The 19,436-nt window shown below is 40.5% G+C and overlaps 1 gene segment (V, D, J or C); it reads right to left on the bottom strand.

Moving 5' to 3' along the window:
• Nucleotides 1-173: 173 nt before the first annotated feature.
• LOC144480870 (Ig heavy chain C region-like) lies at nt 174-17,786 on the bottom strand. The segment is given in 7 exon segments: nt 174-888; nt 1,324-1,644; nt 5,830-6,147; nt 6,236-6,538; nt 8,609-8,920; nt 16,007-16,060; nt 16,439-17,786. Coding segments are annotated over 7 exon segments (1,734 nt in total).
• Nucleotides 17,787-19,436: the final 1,650 nt, after the last annotated feature.

Here is a 19,436-nt window from a genome sequence, read left to right as displayed (position 1 = left end):
AATGCTTAAAGGTTAGTTTGATCAGGTGGTAGAAGCCCTAAGTTTTTTTTTAAGTGGGTAAACACAAAGGTATTGCACATTTGGAACTTTAAAGCATAGACAGAATTTATCTTTTCCTGAAAATATAAATCATCAGCCCAAATATATCACACACATAAACCATGAATAGGCAAGTCCGAAAGTTTTCATTTTGCATTTATTGCATCTTGTTAGGCCTATACAAATCGAAAAAGGACACGAAAGCCTCCAAGAGGTCTTTGATAAAATGACAACTTGTATCAAATATTACGAAGCTTATTTGAGGATATCAGATTCTAAACACAATTATCCTTCATTGAACGGGATAGTTTTATGTGTTAGCAAAATGGCAAAGCACGTATTTGCTGCTCTAAAGCGTGATTGTGCCTTCATATGATTGGGAGATTTGCTGGTTCCAATTGCCAAAAAAATAGGAACCGAAAGGTGGTGACACTTTTACAGAAAAGAACAATTCAATCATGGCGGGCTATGCACAAGAATTAAAACTGTCAGCGAGGGCAAGTGAGACATTAACTAAAGTAGGTTTACCATAAGATTTGTTTATACTTCGGATTAAATTCCTTTCAAGGGACGGGTGTCCCACTAAACAGGAATAAGTTGTGCCAGTGTTCCACTCCGCCGCTGTGAGCCTCAATCTGCTGGCAATGAAGCTGGAACCATTTCCGTCCTCGCTCACTGGTTGACTGGGGAAACCCGAATCTAAAAGCGTGTCATTGGCCAACCAAGCGGTATAAATTTCAGCAGGATAAAAGCCAGTGGCGAGACACATCAAAGTTGCCGTCTTCTCTGAGTCAATTTCGGCCACTGATGGTGGCAGAACGTACACTTTAGGACTATTCATTGCACCAACTGTAAAAAGAGAAAAATGCATACATTTCGTAAACGAAATCTTTTTATTCCCTCATTTTATTTTCTATACAGTTGCCTCTCTTAGAAATATTATACACTGCAAATGTGTAATGCTTCCTATCCCTCAGAGTTTTAAGGCGTGTTTCCTTGTTCATGGGTATCATTAATATTCGTTCATTCGTTGTGGTTTGATGTTATTTTGAACAGATTAGAGAAATAACTTATAAAGGTACGTTCATTTTTTTGAGTTTGCAGCTCAGCAGATTCTCATCTGTTGCATTTTTCATGGTAGTCTTTATCCATGTGGTGACTATTGGGTTCCAGGACTATGTGAAGTGTGTTATACGAGCATTTAATGATAGAATCAGATTTTTGTTTTCGTTCAACGACATTGATAATTGAACCAGTCTCTGAACGAGTATTATCTACACTTACCCTTTATTTTCCGAGTGGACCGTTTCTTTGGTGTTGGTAATTCACTTCCTTCTGCAAGGCAGGCATATTCCACCCCAGTGTCCCACTCTGCTGCTGTGACTTTCAGTTTACTCATGATCGTTGTTTTACTTCCACTCCATTCAGGAGTTTGGGTCTCAACTCCTTCCGTTCTCATTCTCCCATCCACTTGCCAGGAGACACTGACGTTTTCTAGCACAGTGTAACGGATTTCACAAACAATTGTCGCTGTCTTTTGGACCCAAATCTCCACAAATGAAGGGTTCAAAATATTTATGGAAATGTCTTCCTCGTAGCAATCAGCTAGGAAGAAGGTGAAGGGTTATTTTAATGTTTCATGTTGAAATCACTGTTGGCAACAACTACTACATGCTAACAAAAAATAAATGTGGAAAATACTTACTGCAATATGCTTTGAGATTATATTATCGTGTTGCAGCTGAGCCGATGAGTTTCTATGTGCTCCTTGTCGCATTAACTTCGTTCTTATGGCTCATTTCAATCATTTCCCAATGCATACATATATGCAAGCAAATGCTCAAATAAAGTTTTAAAAAATGTTCCCTGCATTTCTGATTAGATTAAATCCCTAAAAGACTTGCCCTCCATAGGACTTTGCAGCTTTGCCTCATTATTTGACACAAAGTTTACTTTCACGTAGAGTTTGGTCAAGTTAAAGAGGAAAGCAAATGCCAGTTAAGTTCAGAATGAGCATTGCTGGAATTTTTAAGTAAATCAAACATATTTGTTTTCAAATGTAGAATGGCCACATATATATTATTACGATGATATTTTGGCCCTGAAGTTCTCAACATTTATGTGTCTGAAAATGGGCAGGCCTCCTGTATCACATTCCATACCACCCGTTCATTGACAACGCGACAGCAATACCAACCGAAATGGGAAATAAGCCATTTAAATTTAGGTTAAAGAAATATATCTGGCCAGAGAATAAGAACAGCAGGTATAGTTCGCACTGCTGCCTCACAGCGCCAGGGATCAGGAGATGGATTCCTCTCCTTTAATATATGGAGATTAAAACCCATCCCCCACCCCCACCACGACAACCACATCCACAATAATTGTATTGCATTTGTTAGAAGCTTGTGTTGCATATTGCTTAATGTTATGTCCAAGAGTTTCACTATAGGAAACGAGTCTACAAAGATCTCCGAAAAAAAGCTTCTATTTCACGTTCGCTATTCTTAATCTCCATCAATTCTAATTCAACCTCCACGTCTTTTCATCCTTTCTGCGACTGTACTTATGTCATCATTTTCTCTGATTGTCACTTCTGCCACTTCTGCAAGCATTTTACCTTTGTGGATTGATGTTTGCCTTGCAATATTAATATCAATCGTTATCATCTTTCAACATGCTTCTATAAGTACATTTACATCTAAACCACGTATTTGTCTTTGTGCCATTAGGTTATCTAGCTTATTGCTGAACCTTTGTGCATTCAGATATAAATGCTTCAACTTGCTTAATATTACGTTTATTTGCATTGATTCGCCAATGCACGATTAATGTTAAACTCTCTGACTCTTCCTCTCCCAACCTGCTTACCTTTAACCAAATGACTACACTCCACTATTGCTGAAACCATCTGTCTTCAGCTCACAACTGTGCCATCACCCGAATCCTCTCTCTCCTTTAGTTTTAAAGCATAACCACATCCAAAATGGTGATAACTTTGTGCACATGCATAAATTCGAAATCACTGCACAGTCTTCCCCTTTTCTGCCAGCGAGAAACATACAGCATCTCTCTGAAACTGATAAGAAAATCACCTTCAATATACTCTCGGAAGTGGTAATCTCCGAATTTCCTAACATGCCAACAATGGAACGGACTGAAATGTCTATTATGCATGTCCAATAGTGTAACTTTCTTTTCGTGCTTACAATAAACCTGTTTCATTCCTCCCAATATCAATATTCTGCATGAAAGTTCTTAAGAACATGTGATCATTCTAATTACTATGACTTACGTTTTCCCTCCTTCCAGAGTGTCAGATGTGACCACGTTCATCTCTGGTGGGATCTCTGATTAAATTATTTTCATTCTTCTCTTAACCTTCACTTCTTCAAGAATGTAACTGACTAACTCTACCAGAAAGAAACTGCATAATTCATTTGTACATTTTCCCAAAGACCTTCGCATAAGATTTGCTGCCCAGAATTAGGCACCCGAATCAATTTTAGTTCAAAGCTGTATTGAATAAAGGTTGAACAGCATGTCCTTGATCAAGAGCGAGGTGTTTCTGTTTGAACTGCCCTCGATCTTGTTTTCTTTAACAATTTTCTCAACCTTCCCGGCACTCCTCACTGATTTGCACACATGCATCGCTAACTCTGCCTGTTCCTGAAAATACTTTTGGAACGGCAACCTTTTTTTATATTGGTTTTCCTTAATTGGCGGCAACATGAAACATTAGGAGGGGAAGAAGCCACGAAAAGTTTGGAAGTTTGACTGAAATATAACACCCCATCGAGTTAATTTGAAACAACAGAGCACCAACGTGAACGCATTTTGCAACAAAATAGCAGACAGTAAAACCCCCGTGCATAAAACGGATTGGATTCACCAACTGGAATCTTCAGGTGATCCTCCGAGTCATTCTTTTGAGATGCATTTGGTTTATTTCCCAACAGTTAATTAGGAACTATATTAGGAAGCATGAAACCTTTAACAGTATCATTTAAACATTGTTTTCTGTTATTACATCTAACAAAGAAAGTCACTTTGCGTGTCTCTGCCAAATGCCCTTTTGAATCTGTGCCTCGACAAAAATAAGCGCCCATCCCTAATTGTCTTTCCGAGGGTAATGGTGAGTCACCTTCCTGAAATGCTGCCATCAATGTGGTATTGGTACGTCCATAGTGCAGTTGTGGTGGGGTTTACATGATTTTGCTTCGGGGAGAATGAAGGAAAGGGCCCATATATTTCCAAGTCAGGACGTATTGTGTATTGGAAAGATACTGCCTCCTTTTAATATCGCTGGGCCAAAATCCTGGATGTCCCTCCCCAACTTCAACCACGTGGACTGCAGCCGTTCAAGAAGGCGGCTCACCCCTATCTTCTCAAGGGTATGCAGCGATGAGAAATAAATGTTGGCCTTGCCAGCGACGCCCACAGTTTGTTCCCGGAAATCAGTGTGAAGTCAGCCTAATTTAACACGAATGCATCAGAGCCACGTGAAGTCTTTACTTCATCAGAAGTGGAAACATGCCAGCTCCCAAAATGGCCCTTTTGGTCGTAGGATGGCGAAAGAATGGGTCCCACCATATTTTCTGGATTTGACTCGACTACTGTAACTTCCAACAGCTACTGTGTTAATGTGGATAACTTGGTGAAGCACAGCAGCCGAACTTGGGAGCTATTACATTGCATAGGAAGGTATTACAACCTAATGATGCTTCCCAATCGTATGTGCTCCATTTTACGTGCTTGGCAAGCGTTAGTCACAGTTTTGTTCATGTAATTGTAATACTTGTTATTGCAAGAGTTCTGGTGGGTGCCTCGGTTATTGTAGCCAAAGGACTTTCCTCATGTGTCAACATGTGCAGCAAAGACCAGTAATCACTGTACAATGAGAGCATCAAAAGTTAATTGGATTTTCATTTGATTGGAACTGGTACATGGCAAGATATACTAAATAGAGAATTGAACTATTATTTATTGCTACTGTACAAATAAATGGTGGCTGGAGATGGGATAGAGAACAGACAAGATCAATTAAATCATCAAATGCGAGAGCATAACCTGATATTCTGGGAAGTTTTAATTTTCCCGCTATTGTAGAGATGCTGGTGCAGTTATTGCAGAGATAATGCTTTTATTCTGAAAAAAAAATCCAATCATAAATGAAAAGTAAATCATGAGAGGTGATTTCTTTGATCAAAAGCGCTGGTCGCTTGATTAGTTTTAGGGCATGAAAACTGTATTTGATTCGACCCTGTGACATCTATCCCACTTGTTACTGTACTTTTAAGACCAGAAATGGGCGCATTTCTTTCCATTATTTGGTTGAATTCCATAACAGTTGGTTGTTTCTGCCTTTCAGTTGGCTGAATCGGAGCACACAGTATTGTGCTGCATTAAAACAGCAAGTTCAGTATGGAAGAGAGAGGTGGTAACATCTCCCTCATCGTGCAGTGCCTTCATTGTCTTAATGCCCTGCTCGGCACTCTGTCAAAGCATGTTCTCATCAGCAGAAAACTGCGCAATTAATTAACAGACATTTTTATCCTTCATCTGTTTATTTCACTGGATTCTCAGGTCGCTTGCCTGGGCCTCCCAATTGAGTGTTGACTATCGTCTCCTTTCCGAGGAGAAGACACATTAATTGGTGTCCAAACATTTTGGATTTGCTGGACCCGACTTCGATCTGCTCGTTCGTGTATTATCTTTTGGATATTGTGGCCGGATTCAGTGAAAAGTCTTATTTTTGAAAAAAAAAACATTCCAACAAACTGTGCTTACCTTTCGGGCTGTTGATCGTCCTCTTTCCGGTGAATTTTGTAGCTGGATGTGAAGCGGTACAGGTGTATCTTGCTCCTGTCTTCCATTCCCCTGCCGGTAAAATGAGGAGGCTGCTTGTGCTGAAGGTCTGGTCCTGTTCCAGAGCAGTGGGGAAGCGTGTGATGTTCGAGCTCAAAACAGCTCCGTCTTTCTCCCAGGAAATGGATATTTTGTCCGGGTAGAATCCTCTTATCAAACAAGTGAGAGTAGCGACGCTGGAACTTTGAATCTCCTCTGCTGATGGAGGCAGGAGTCGGAGATTGGGCTTCGATGGCTGGACTGCAACAGAATAACAACCAATGATTTTCATCCCTCCATTGTCATTCAGAAAAGAATGATTGTGTTTGCACATCGTGCTATAACTCACCTCTTAACTTTTGTGTTTGCTTTGAGACCAGAGTCGATGATTCGCCCTGCTGTGCTGAACAGTTGTATTCAGCCCCACGATCCCACTCCTCCACACTGCTGGTCAAGCGGCTGATGGTCAGATACTGGTTTTGCCCTTGTTGATGTCCTTCAATTTGAACACCTTCGGTCCTTTTCTTACCATCCACTGTCCAAGTGATCCCAACCACACTGGGAACTGTGGACACCACTTCACAAATCAGCCGAACAGTTTTCTTTATCCAAATTTCTTCAAGTGAGGGGTCTCTGAGAAATACTGTGATTTCTGTCAATGAAAAATAGCATAAATCCCGAATCAATGGAAGACTTCAATGGTAATGATTTCGTTTATAACGAGAATTTTAATGTCAGTGAAATTACCCTGGCAATTTTTGTTTTTACTGAGTTTCCTTGAATGTGAACTATAATTCTGCAGTTTGGCAAGATGCTGATATGAAACACAATTCGGAACGGTGAATTTAGACTGTGCAACTTGCTAAGGGGCACTGGCATCCAGTAAGGCATAAAGAAATACAACAGAAAGTGTCATAGTGTAGGAAGATTCAGAAACATAGATTGAGAAAGAAACAATAAAGCAGGGAGCAGGAGAAAGTGAGACGGAGAGGGAGGAAGCTGCAGGAACAGGGAGCCAGGAAAATACGTGAAGGGGATATGAGATTGGAAGTTCAGCTCTTGGATGCCGAGTTCTCAAACGGTTTGTTTGTGCTTGAGACAGTGTGCGAGAAATCAAGTGGCAGAGAGAGATACACAGAGAGAAAAGAGAACGAGTTTTTGTGTGTGTGTGTGTGTGTGTGAGATAGAGTGAAAGGGGGGCAGAATCGGAAAAAATAGCAAGAGGAAGAAATAACGATCTATGTTTCTGTTCTGTTCCACCTAAATTGATTTGGTGACCTGTGGCGATATTTTCGGAATATTGTAAATAGATTATACTCAATACATTCTTTACCCAAAGCATAACATTCGTGAGAAGGCGTCTGAGAATTGTCTTTTGCAACATTCTCCCAATTGTAATCAACATTGGGCACTTCAGACACCGTAGTTGAAAAAGAGAAAGATCGACAGCAAAATGAGGACGTTCAGCCTTTCAAAACCTCACGGTCTCTTCTGAAAAGCATTATTAAGCAGCTTGGCCATTACTGCTGAATGAATTCCAAGCAATTTTTCTGTAATGTTTAACTGCAACATTGACTCGAACTGACCACACTCACAGGAAGTTCAATGGGCAGATTAGTGGCAAATGGAATGTAACCATGAAAAGTGTGACGTGATACACGTTGAAAGGAGTCATTTGACAAATAAGTATTGATTGAACGGCATGACACTTGTAAGTTATGTTGAACAAGGGAACCTTGGGGTATATGTCTATAAATCCCTGAAGACCGAAGGGCATGATAGCAAGGTGGTGAAAAAAGGCATTTGGATACTTGTCTTTCTCCATCGAGGTATCGATTACAAAATCAGGGAAATCATGTTATACTTGTATCGAACTTTGGTGAGGCCATAGCTAGTGCAGTGTGTGCAGTTCTGGTGGCCAGATTGTAGGAAGAATATGATTGAACTGGAGGGATGCAGAGGAGATTCACCAGGATGCTGCCTGGCTTGCAGCATTTAATTTACGAAGAGAGGATGGATAGGCTTAGGTTGATTTCTTTGGAGCAGAGAGAAACGAGGGCTTTCCTGATCGAGGCATACAAGATTATGAGGGGCATGGGCAGCGTGGATAAGGAAAGTTGTGCCTTAGTTAAAGGATCCGTCAGGAGGGGTTAGAAGTTCAAGCTGAAGGGTTGGCATTTTACGATGATTTGAGGAAAGACGATTTACTCCCAGATTGTGATGATGGTCTGGCCTGCACTTCCTAAGAGGATGGTAGAGGCGGTTTGTCTCACATCCTTTTAAAAAGTGTCTGCCTGTGCACTTGTCACGTCATCACATTCAAGGCTATGGGGACAACTGCTGGTGAATGGGATAAAGCGGGAGTTCGTACTTCTTTGGTGTCCTTACAGACTCCAGAGGCCGAAGGGCCTATTCTGCAATGTATGTGCTATGAATATATGATTCAATTGGTCTGCTTCAGGATCTCCAAGAACAAAATATGTGAAATTCTGTGAATATGAAATTTTTAAAAAACAGAAATTGCTAAAGATGATTCCAAAGTCTTACTGCTTCCCTCGTCAAAGATATTGCTGTGTTTTCACAAAATTTTCTGGGTTTTCTTTCTCGGATTTTTAATGCTTATCGAATAGTTTATGTGCCAGCTTCCCAATGAATTGAATCCTGAAAATAAAATAAGATTGCATGACATCTGGAAGTTTGTGAGTTGGTTCCATTTCCTCACCTGATGTTGATCTAATTTCTTTTCGTTTGTTGCTGTTGGTAGCAGAATGGGTCACTTGGCAGCTGTACGTGGAACCGCTGTTCCATTCCTGAAGTGGCAACTTAAGGATGCTCCTGGATTGGGATTTTCCGTTTGCTGTTTTACATGGAGACGTAGTGGTGAAGCCAGACTGTAGGGCGTTTCCATTCTTCTCCCAGCTCACTCCAATGCTTTCTGGTTTGTACTCGCTGATCAAACAAATCAGCTGCACAAACCCCTTTGCTCTCAACTCATCAGTTTCAGAGACGAGACTGATGACTGGGGGAATCAGTCCTAAAATTACAAAACAGGTCTTAGTCGCTTATATGACTAAAATTAAATCGTTTACAACATAGTTAGCCAAAATTTATTCCTGAACCAACATCGAAATCGAAATCAAATAATTCTGGCAGTATCAAATTGCTGTATGTGAGAGTACATTAACTGCAGCATCTGTCTGAGTGAATCAGTGCCTATATTCGAAAGATATTTCGTGGTCAGTATAACATTTGTGGCGTTATGCGGACGTGAAAGCGGATTAAAATATTTTATTTTTTCTTCGTTTACCTACTTAATCCATTGTCGTGTATTACTTGTCATTTATATCGTTAGCCTAACAAACTTGACAACACTTGAATTCTTTTCAAAAATACAGGCCAGATATTTTTGTGTAAGGTGACATGATTGACTCTCGGCACTGAGTTGAGGAAGTTGATATATTTGACACATCACAGAATACTTGCACTAACAACTACAATTGTATTCCCACTGACCCGTTCCTATTCATCATTACATTTGCCTGGAATTTCCTGCCATTGAAAAGTTCAGCGTTATTGTGGGACACAACTGAGGCGCATCTTACAGGGTGTAAATTCATGCTGTCGTCAGGAAATTGCATTTTGGCTCCAACAGCTTGAGAAAAACTCCATGCTGCAGATACTAGTGGACCTGCATTTCGAGAGCATTAATTGAGTTCACAGAAATTTCCAAGCTGTTTAATGTATTTTACATATTTATGTTCAATGCTAGCAGGTACAGGTTCAACTCAACTTGCGCATTGGCAATCTGAATTTGAGTATTATTTTAAGACTTATCTCAATTTTCTCTGGCAAATTGCAACGGGGTATTGAGTGTTTCCCAAGGTGTTTGCTAAGATGTTCAATTTCATTTAAAAAAATAATCGTAACAGGTATGAAACTCTCTGGAGAGTTACTGTGTACATGTATCTACTGGTGAATAGCTGTGAGGGAACAGATAGGGAGCTGGTTCCCGTACTGTAAAGCTATGTTTTGATAATCTCTTGATAACTACTGACAATCTGGTTAGTAACAGAATTCAGAAAATATCAAGTCAACATTAGGGTAGTCAGCTCCATATCTACCCCCCAGCCACCAGTTATCAGCAGAATATTCAGGGATGGACATTGCGTTAAAGGAATTGAGATGATAATTAACATTTAAATTTGCTTGTCATCACTTAAATTGATAACCAAATGATTGTGAATTCAATGTGTCAAACATTTCATTCTTTTTGACTTGGCGCAAAGTGGTTGTTTAAAATTATATGTACGTTGAATTCATTTTTTCCTCTCATATATGTTTTTACTTCTTATATCAACGTGCGCCTCGGCGACATCATCTGACACCAAAACGAGACTATGCACCTGTAAATTGACAACCCTACACTCCCGCAAATAGCGATTGCTCAAATGTCACTGAATTGACCCATTGTTAGTCCAACATCCAGCACTGCAATGCAGCGGTTTCCTTAAAATAAACTTTCGGAATGCAAAGATCATCAGATCCCACTATAGAACCCACTTTCTGTCTGAGGCCGAACTAGACGGATGACAAAAATGGAATATTGTTTTGACCACAAGACGGGCTTCTGACCAAGTATTCATTTCATTTCTCAAGACCGTTAGATTTCACCACAGATATAACGTCCAGCTTCACTTTCACCTGAGCACAAGCGCTGCTGAAATCATCATTCATTAATTTCCGTTCTCTATTCGAATCCATTCTAAATCGTCACACTACATTCTCCCTTCCGTGAATTTAAAGCCACCAGAGCAACTATCGACCGATTTTTAACCATGCTAAGTATCTTTGTAAGAAGTTTAACAACACCAGGTTAAAGTCCAACAGGTTTATTTGGTAGCAAAAGCCACACAAGCTTTCGAAGCTCTAAGCCCCTTCTTCAGGTGAGTGGGAATTCTGTTCACAAACAGAACTTATAAAGACACAGACTCAATTTACATGAATAATGGTTGGAATGCGAATACTTACAACTAATCCAGTCTTTAAGAAACAAAACAATGGGAGTGGAGAGAGCATCAAGACAGGATAAAAAGATGTGTATTGTCTCCAGACAAGACAGCCAGTGAAACTCTGCAGGTCCACGCAACTGTGGGAGTTACAAATAGTGTGACATGAACCCAATATCCCGGTTGAGGCCGTCCTTGTGTGTGCGGAACTTGGCTATCAGTTTCTGCATTGAAACTGATAGCTGCAGAAACTGATAGCCAAGTTCCGCACACACAAGGACGGCCTCAACCGGGATATTGGGTTCATGTCACACTATTTGTAACTCCCACAGTTGCGTGGACCTGCAGAGTTTCACTGGCTGTCTTGTCTGGAGACAATACACATCGTTTTAGCCTGTCTTGATGCTCTCTCCACTCCCATTGTTTTGTTTCTTAAAGACTGGATTAGTTGTAAGTATTCGCATTCCAACCATTAGTCATGTAAATTGAGTCTGTGTCTTTATAAGTTCTGTTTGTGAACAGAATTCCCACTCACCTGAAGAAGGGGCTTAGAGCTTCGAAAGCTTGTGTGGCTTTTGCTACCAAATAAACCTGTTGGACTTTAACCTGGTGTTGTTAAACTTCTTACTGTATTTACCCCAGTCCAACGCCGGCATCTCCACATCATAAGTATCTTTGTCCCATGACTTTGATGCTCGGTGACCTACACCGTGCCCAGGACAATCAACACATTTATTTTAAAATTTGTGTCCTTCTCTGCAAATCTTTCCATGACCTACTCCTCCTAGATCATAGAACACAACTGCTATTCCACAAACTACAGAGTACCTGTGCACAGTTAGTTGTGTCTGATTTCAATTGCTCCAACATTGGTTGCCTTCCAATTAGCGGCTGTTCCTAACGTTCTGTAATTCTCTCCCGAAACCTCACCGCCCTTCCACTGGCCTTTATCCTTTATGATACTCATTCAAGTAAAATATAAATAATAAAAAAACTACCCCTCTGATCAAACTTTTGTCAATTGGCGACAATATCACCTTCAGTGTCTCTTGTTGGACTTCAGTGTTTGATGATCCCATGAACTGCTTTGGGGTTTGCATTTTTACGCTAAAATTGCGATATGAATACACGTTGTCACTGTTCTTAACACTGTCGACATTTTTTTGATAATAATTAAGCAAGTTGCTTTCTTAAAGAAGGATTCCGAGATTAATACCAGATTGCAATAATGCGTGTGTATGGCAGATGTTATAAAACAGCGATGCATTAAGTGTTAAGTAAGTAACTGATAGAATAATCACAATGCCAACACAGAAGGACTAAGATTAAAATTATTCTGATGGCACCACTGCCTCTTGCAGGGCATTCATTACTCACACAAACTGCTGCTTAATACATCTATTTATCTTCACGAAATGATTTTACAATAGTGCCTTTTATTCATCGACCAATACAAATATTGTTTCTGCCCAGTGAGTTAATGAGAACTCTTCTTGATTATAAAGAATCTAAAATTTTATTCTGATTTACTGAGATCAAAGTTAATTTGTCAAATAGCTGAATTCACTCTCTACCCTGGCCATTGCCTGAGGCATATTTAGACTGTCCGCATCATCGAGCTTGCACATTACACTTGCCTATACGACCATAAGACATAGGAACAGAATTAGGCCACTCAGCACATCGAGTCTGCTCCGCCATTCAATCATTCCTGATGTTTTTCTCATCCCCATTCTCCTACCTTTTCCCCATAGCCTCTGAGCCCCCTATTAATCAAGAACATATCTATCTATGTCTTAAAGACACTCAATGACCTGGCCTCCACAGCCTTCTGCAGCAAAGAGTTCCACAGATTCACCACTCTCCGGCTGAAGAAATTCCTCCTCATCTCTGTTTGAAAGGATCGTCCATTTAGTCTGGGATTGTGCCATCTGTTTCTAGTTTTTCCTGCTCGTGGAAACATTGTCTCCACACCCACTTTATCCAGGCCTCGCGGTATCCTTTTGGTTTCAATCAGATCCCCTTCATCCTTCTAAACTCCAACGAGTGCAGACCCAGAGTCCTCAACCGTTCCTCATACGACAAGCTCTTCATTCCAGGGATCATTCTTGTGAACCTTTTCTGGACACTTTCCAAGGCAAGCACATCCTTCCTTAGAAACGGGGCCCAACACTCCTCACGATGCTCCAAATGGGGCCTGCCCAGAGCCGTGTACATCCTCAGAAGTACATCCCTGCTTTTGTATTCTAGCCCTTTTGAAATGAAAACTAACATTGCATTTGCCTTCCTAACTGCCGACTGAACATTCACGTTAACCTGAAGAGAATGTTGAACAAGGACTCCCAAGTCCCTTTGTGCTTCTGATTTCCTGAGCATTTCCCCATTTGGAGAATAGTCTATGCCTCCATTCCTGCTTCTAAAGTGCAGAACCTCACACTTTTCCACGTTGTTTTCCATCTGCCACTTCTTTGCCCATTCTCCTAGCTTGTCCAATTCCTTCTGCAGCATCCCCCCCCCCCCCCGCCCCCCACCCCACTGCTTCCACAATACCACCTTCCCTCGAGATACCTTTGTATCATCTGCAAACTTAGCAACAGTCCCTTCAGTTTCTTCTTCCAAATCATTAATGCATATTGTGGAAAATGGTGGTCCAGCAACGACCCCTGACGCACACCACTGGTCACCGGCTGCCATTCTGAAAAAGAGCCCTTTATCCCCACTCTCTGTTTTCTGAAAGTCAGCCAATCCTCTATCCATGCCAGTATCTTGCCCTTAACACCATGAGCACTTAACTTATTTCACATTCTCCTATGTGGCACCTTGTCAAAGGCCTTCTGGAAATCTAAATTTATCGCGTCCACTGGTCCTCCTTTTTCTAACTTCCTTGTTACCTCCTCAAAGAAATCTAAAGGATTTGTCAGACATGACCTCCCCTTGTCTGAGCGTCAACCTTATATGCTCGACATCCCCAAGACCATCCATTCCTTTCACTAAATAATCACATGCCTCTGTTCCTGGATAAGGTCATATACAACTGAACATTTACTGCACGGCATTGCTACCTGTAGATTCCATGATAAAAATATGCCCACACCCACCCTGGCAAACCTCCCACCTTCACTGTTCTCATGCACTCGTGACCTCTGGAATATTGCGAATTACAACTGTTCTGCTATTTGCGGCCATCTAAGAAGCATTGTAAAATAAACAGCGGCAAAAATCGTACAATCATTTCATGGTAGAGAACAGAATGAGGCAAATCTGTCATTCTGCCTATGCACAGGGTCTTACTGAAAGCCACAGATTGAGTCTGGCTGTCTCATTTTCAAATAAAACTTGTATGCATTCTGCCTCGACATTGTTGTAAAATGTATCTTGAGATATTAATTCAGCATCCACTTCTACCAGGCCTCCTGGCACTTCATTTCTCATCATAAAAAATCAAGACATCAAGTTACTCCTCAACCCACATGTGATACCCACTTTTTAAAATCTAGATCCAGTCAAAGGTTTCTCCTTAATTACTCTGCCAAAGCCGTCTTTGTTATTAACACCCCTGCTCCACCTTGGCTAACATGCCCTGTTATAACCAGAACAATTAAAATTGATCTTAACTAATATGCCGCAGCACACACACTATTTTAGAATTTTGTTACACACTATTGAAGGGACAAAACTCAATTTCCCACCCCACAGCTTTCCTTGATGTTTCGAACGACTGCTCCACCTCTGCAGTGAAACAATACACATGAGTGATGTTTCTAATCCAACCTGCACCTCACCGTTTGCTGTGAAAATTAAAAGGTAAAATATACATCTGTGCTGATGGCATAAAACGGGCGTATTGGTACGGGCCAGCTGTCATACAATCATTCATTGCAATCAGTGGAAGATAACGTGCCGAACCCATGCCCAAGTTTTGCACTGCCACGCGAGGACGGATTTCCCGACCTCAGACTCCAAATCAACAAATTGCTTCTTCAAATAAAGTAAGGAAATAGACAACATAACATCTGAAGTGTAAGAAAACACTATTCACATTGAGACTTAAAACAATTCTTAATGGAGTTAAGAATATAAAAGGACAAAGAGACAGCTTTTGAATATTGTGTTCAATTTCAGTGTCTACTTTTTGGATCAATCAGCTAGTTTTACACACAGAGAGCCCATATTAGCTGAAGGAGACAAGTTTCGATGTAAACAGGATTCTCACAGAATTACACAACGTGTGGTTAAATCTGTCTGGTTTGTTGTGCCACACCAGCAGATGGCGAATTGAAAGTCAGATTTCTTCAATGACTGATCTCCTGTCAATCTGCTTTCCACTGGTATTCACTAAACTGAGACTCGACTGGTCTGCTGTCGCTTACTTTTGGCTGGAAATTAAATCCGCATTCCAAGCCAATGGGAGACGGAGTAGGAGCTGGGGGTGTTGAGGCGGGGAAGGGTGGAATAAACTTGTCAGATAGTTTGCTGAATTACTAGAGCACTCCTGGCGCTACAGGAATAGATTAATACCATGTCCAGTCAGTCCCATTCTCGATCATTTGCTATTTCCCTTTGAGCCAAATTCTGAAATTTACAGAAGTTATTGACCAACATATTTTCTGGGTCCGATCAGACATTAATGTTACTTTCCATGTCATGGATAGCGAGAAGTGTTTTTATGGGTCATATAAAACCATAACCAGCATTTTATGAAACAATACGTTACATTTATTACATGATTGTAGAGATCACTCCTCACCACAATATTGCATAGATTTGTTTTGGGTTAGAAATACTATCTATTCATTTTACAAGCTACCAGGTCAGTCAGGATGAAAAATGTATGATTGGTTCCGTTTTAACTCTAAAAACCAGCATCACCTTCCCAATCAAGTCTTTAAAGTGTTTGTTGACAGCTAAAATCTAATATTTTCAGTCACAATGTTCTGTTTAAAATAGTTCTAAATGCCAGCCAAATCAAATGAGACAGTCAATTAAGTCGGGATCTGAAAAAGAACTGTGAATGTTACTTCATCTCTTCACGCAATATGAATGAAAGCATTAGTTCTTCTTAACCTTTATGTAAAATAAATCTTATTGAAGAAGTAGCAAGAAACGTCACTTACCAGAGTTCACAGTCAGCACGGTGCCAGCCCCATCATAGTAGTAACACACAGTCACTGAGCATCCATTCAGCCCATGTCACAAACTGCCAATGAAGCAAAATCCTCTAATCATAGTCCTGAAGCAACATCGAGGCAAAGATCTTTTCCAAATGTTGCATTTATCAATGTATCTAAATTCTTGATCTGTTTCCACCTGTGGAGATATTTTCCATGAGCGATGTGTACACTTGTAATACCTTACAAGAAAGACAATCCAGTGATTCAATATTAAGGACCATAATGGTGCATTAAAAAAAACATTTCCATCGGGAACGGATTTCTAATGCTGTGCAATTAGAGGTGTAAGAAACAGTACAATACAGCCTGGTTCGCCAGTTGTAAAGGAAGTAACTGTTGTGGAGGTTTTTGTTGTGGCCCACATCACCGTGTCACCGTAGCTGCACATCACTTCACACCAGCACAATAAATCCATCATTCAAACCTTCACAAAAAATGCTTCAATCATTCCAAAATATCGATTGGAAATTGTCGCAAAACGTTCCCTTCATAATGGGATCCGAGCAGCTGTCTATAGCTCCTAAGGACTCGTCCAAATCATGGACAAACCTCCGTGCTATGTTATAAATGCGATTCAAATATTTATAAACATAATTGTCAAAATAAACAGAGAAAATGTTTCAGTGCATCAATCGGTGTCTGAGGAGGACAGCAGTTGTTTGACCATGAGCTACCGGAGCCACTCAGAAAGTAAAATCTGTTTGTTTTGTCTTCAGGAGTATAGGACTAGTTTTTGTATAAGGAGAATCTATGATTCATTGATGTGGCCCATCACAGCTACACAGCCGCAGAGATCAGTGCAAAAACGTGTCATGTATAGTCATCCAAGCTCTCAGTTCGAGACGTATACTCCAATGCGACTTCACATCACAATGTTCTTTTTTTTCATTGTTTTCATTCAACTGAATGTGCTATCCTTCCAAAATATTCATTAATCACTTCCCGCAAAACCAGCTGAGGAACAGTTAACTTGTTCCAGTGTTAAAGAAAACAAATCTGAAGGTGGTTTGTGTATGACAGGAACCGTCTTCGTGATTACTGTGGCAGTACCCACACAGTGGTACAGCCCCGTTCAAAAACAGCTTCTCTGTTTGTCTGGGTGTTGAAGACACTTGCTGCGCATTCACATTCCAAATGCTGGGGTTTATGATCCTGGGACTGTCACGAGATGATTATAAATGTCCCCATTTCAGAATAGTATCCACAGCTAGAATGCAGTTTCAGCCAGGAGAGCGAATAAAATTGTCTTGTATTCATTGGGAGATCGGAAGGTATTTTTTGCTGAACTGGAAGTTCAATCTTATTCTTGTGAGCAATCTCGACCTTTGCAGAACATCTCAATGTTCCTTTTTTCATTTTTTTTTCTTTTGAGTAAACGTGCTAAACCTCCAGGTTATTCATTAATAACTTCCCGCAAGACATGCTGAGGAACAGTTAAATTGTTCCAATGTTAAAGAAAACAAGTCTGACGATAGTTTGTGTATGACAGGAACCGTCTTCTCGATTGCTGTGGCTGTACCCACACAGTGGTCCAGCCCCGTTCAAAAACAGCTTCTCTGTTTGCCTGGGTGTTGAAGACAGTTGTTGCGCATTCACATTTCAAATGCTGGGGTTTATCATCCTGGAGCTGTCACCAGATATTTACGAATGTCTCCGTTTCAAAATAGTTTCCACAGCTAAAATGCAGATTCAACCAGAAGAGCGAACAAAATTGTCTTGTCTTCATTGGGAGTTCGGAAGATATTTTTGTATGACTCGCAGTTCAATCTTATTGCTGTGGGCATCTTGAGCTTTGCAGTAAAATGTGACACTGTCTTCAACTGTTAAGTCCTTGATCTGCAGTGAAAACGACTTGCTTCCCTTGTTGACAGATTCAACATATCGGCCGCCAATGGTGATGCGTTCCCAATCTGTTGAACCAGGACTTTTCCGAAACCAGCTTGTTGCGTACAAGCCACAGCTAGCACCCCTTAGGACGCAGTTGATTGTCAGAGATTCGCCTGTTTCTTTAGTTGCCATTCGTGGTGTTTGATCGACATGTGTACTGAAGGCATCTGGATGGAGAAAAGATACGAAATGAATTATTTGTCTGAAACAATACAAGAACTTGAAGGCAAAGAATTTTCCACAATGTATGCGCAGCCACCTAATTTTATCCAGTTAACACATATTTTCTCTTCTGAAGGAAACTTACTTGATAACCACGTAAAAAGGAGCGCAGCCCAGAAAATATGCATTGTTTCTTCACAAGCACTGAAAACCTCAACAGGGCGATCGCTCGACCTCAACACTGAGTGCTCTGTGTAACGGTGGGCAGCTGAACACCGACTTTATAAACCTCAAGAGACAGGGTGAATTTGCATAGGGCGGAGTGATCAAACATTATCAATCTGCATTGCTCAGTCTGTGAGATAGATTACAATGTGACTATAATATCCATAGTCACACTACTGGAATTTATATCCAATGAACTTGGACAATCCTGTAGAGTTATAGACAATACTGCCAACATGTTGGGTTTGTTTCCATTCACACTGCTTTTTTTTTCATTTTTATTTAAAACAATATTATTTCCTGAGGTGTGGCAGTTGTCAGCAGGAAAAGCATTCCTCATGAATGTGAAAGTGGTCGTGATTCGCCTATTTAAACGTGTACAGTTCGACTGATGCAGGTGTATATAAACTGCTGCGAGGAACAAAGTTCTGATTGATCTAATTAATAATATTATATGTATTCAAGCACTGCGAGAGAGCAATGATATGGTTCCACGTCAGGGTGTTGTGTGGCTTGGAGGAAAATGGTCAAGTCGTATTTTTCCGATCCGTTTTTGTATTTTCCTTCAAAATAATTGAGGTTTCGTGTTTGGATTGTCCTTTCGAAGATGTCTCTGAAAATTATTCTACACTCTTCAACAACCTGGCCATACATTAAAGTAAGATCAGTAAAGCCTAAATGTCAGCTTTGAGCAATAAAAAGATGTCACGCAAACAATATGAATGAAGTAGCAATTCTTTAACTGGACACGAAATGCATTATTGGAAGTAAACCTTTGCTCATTTTTGCTGTGATCGTTTGACCTTCAGTTATATATTGCATTGTGCACGCGAATTGTACGAACGCCTTTGATAGATTTCTACTGCAGAATGGGCAAAGATATTAGGCAAAACATAATTACTGAGATTTTCCAAATTGCTTCCCGTTCTGTCTGCTTCGCTGGCTATCGCTGCATCTATTGCCTTTTTGACCCTGAAGATGCATTACGAAAGGGCAAACAGAGGTCTCAGTTCGATTACAAATGTGCAAATAAAATATTCCACAGGAATCTGTTCTTGGCCACGTTCGTCTACTCAATGTATTCATATGTTTTAATCAG

Source organism: Mustelus asterias, chromosome 30 (genome assembly GCF_964213995.1).
Source record: "Mustelus asterias chromosome 30, sMusAst1.hap1.1, whole genome shotgun sequence".
Lineage (NCBI taxonomy): Eukaryota > Metazoa > Chordata > Chondrichthyes > Carcharhiniformes > Triakidae > Mustelus > Mustelus asterias.
Note: the sequence above shows the minus strand (reverse complement) of the source record. Positions and strands in the feature narration are given on the sequence as shown.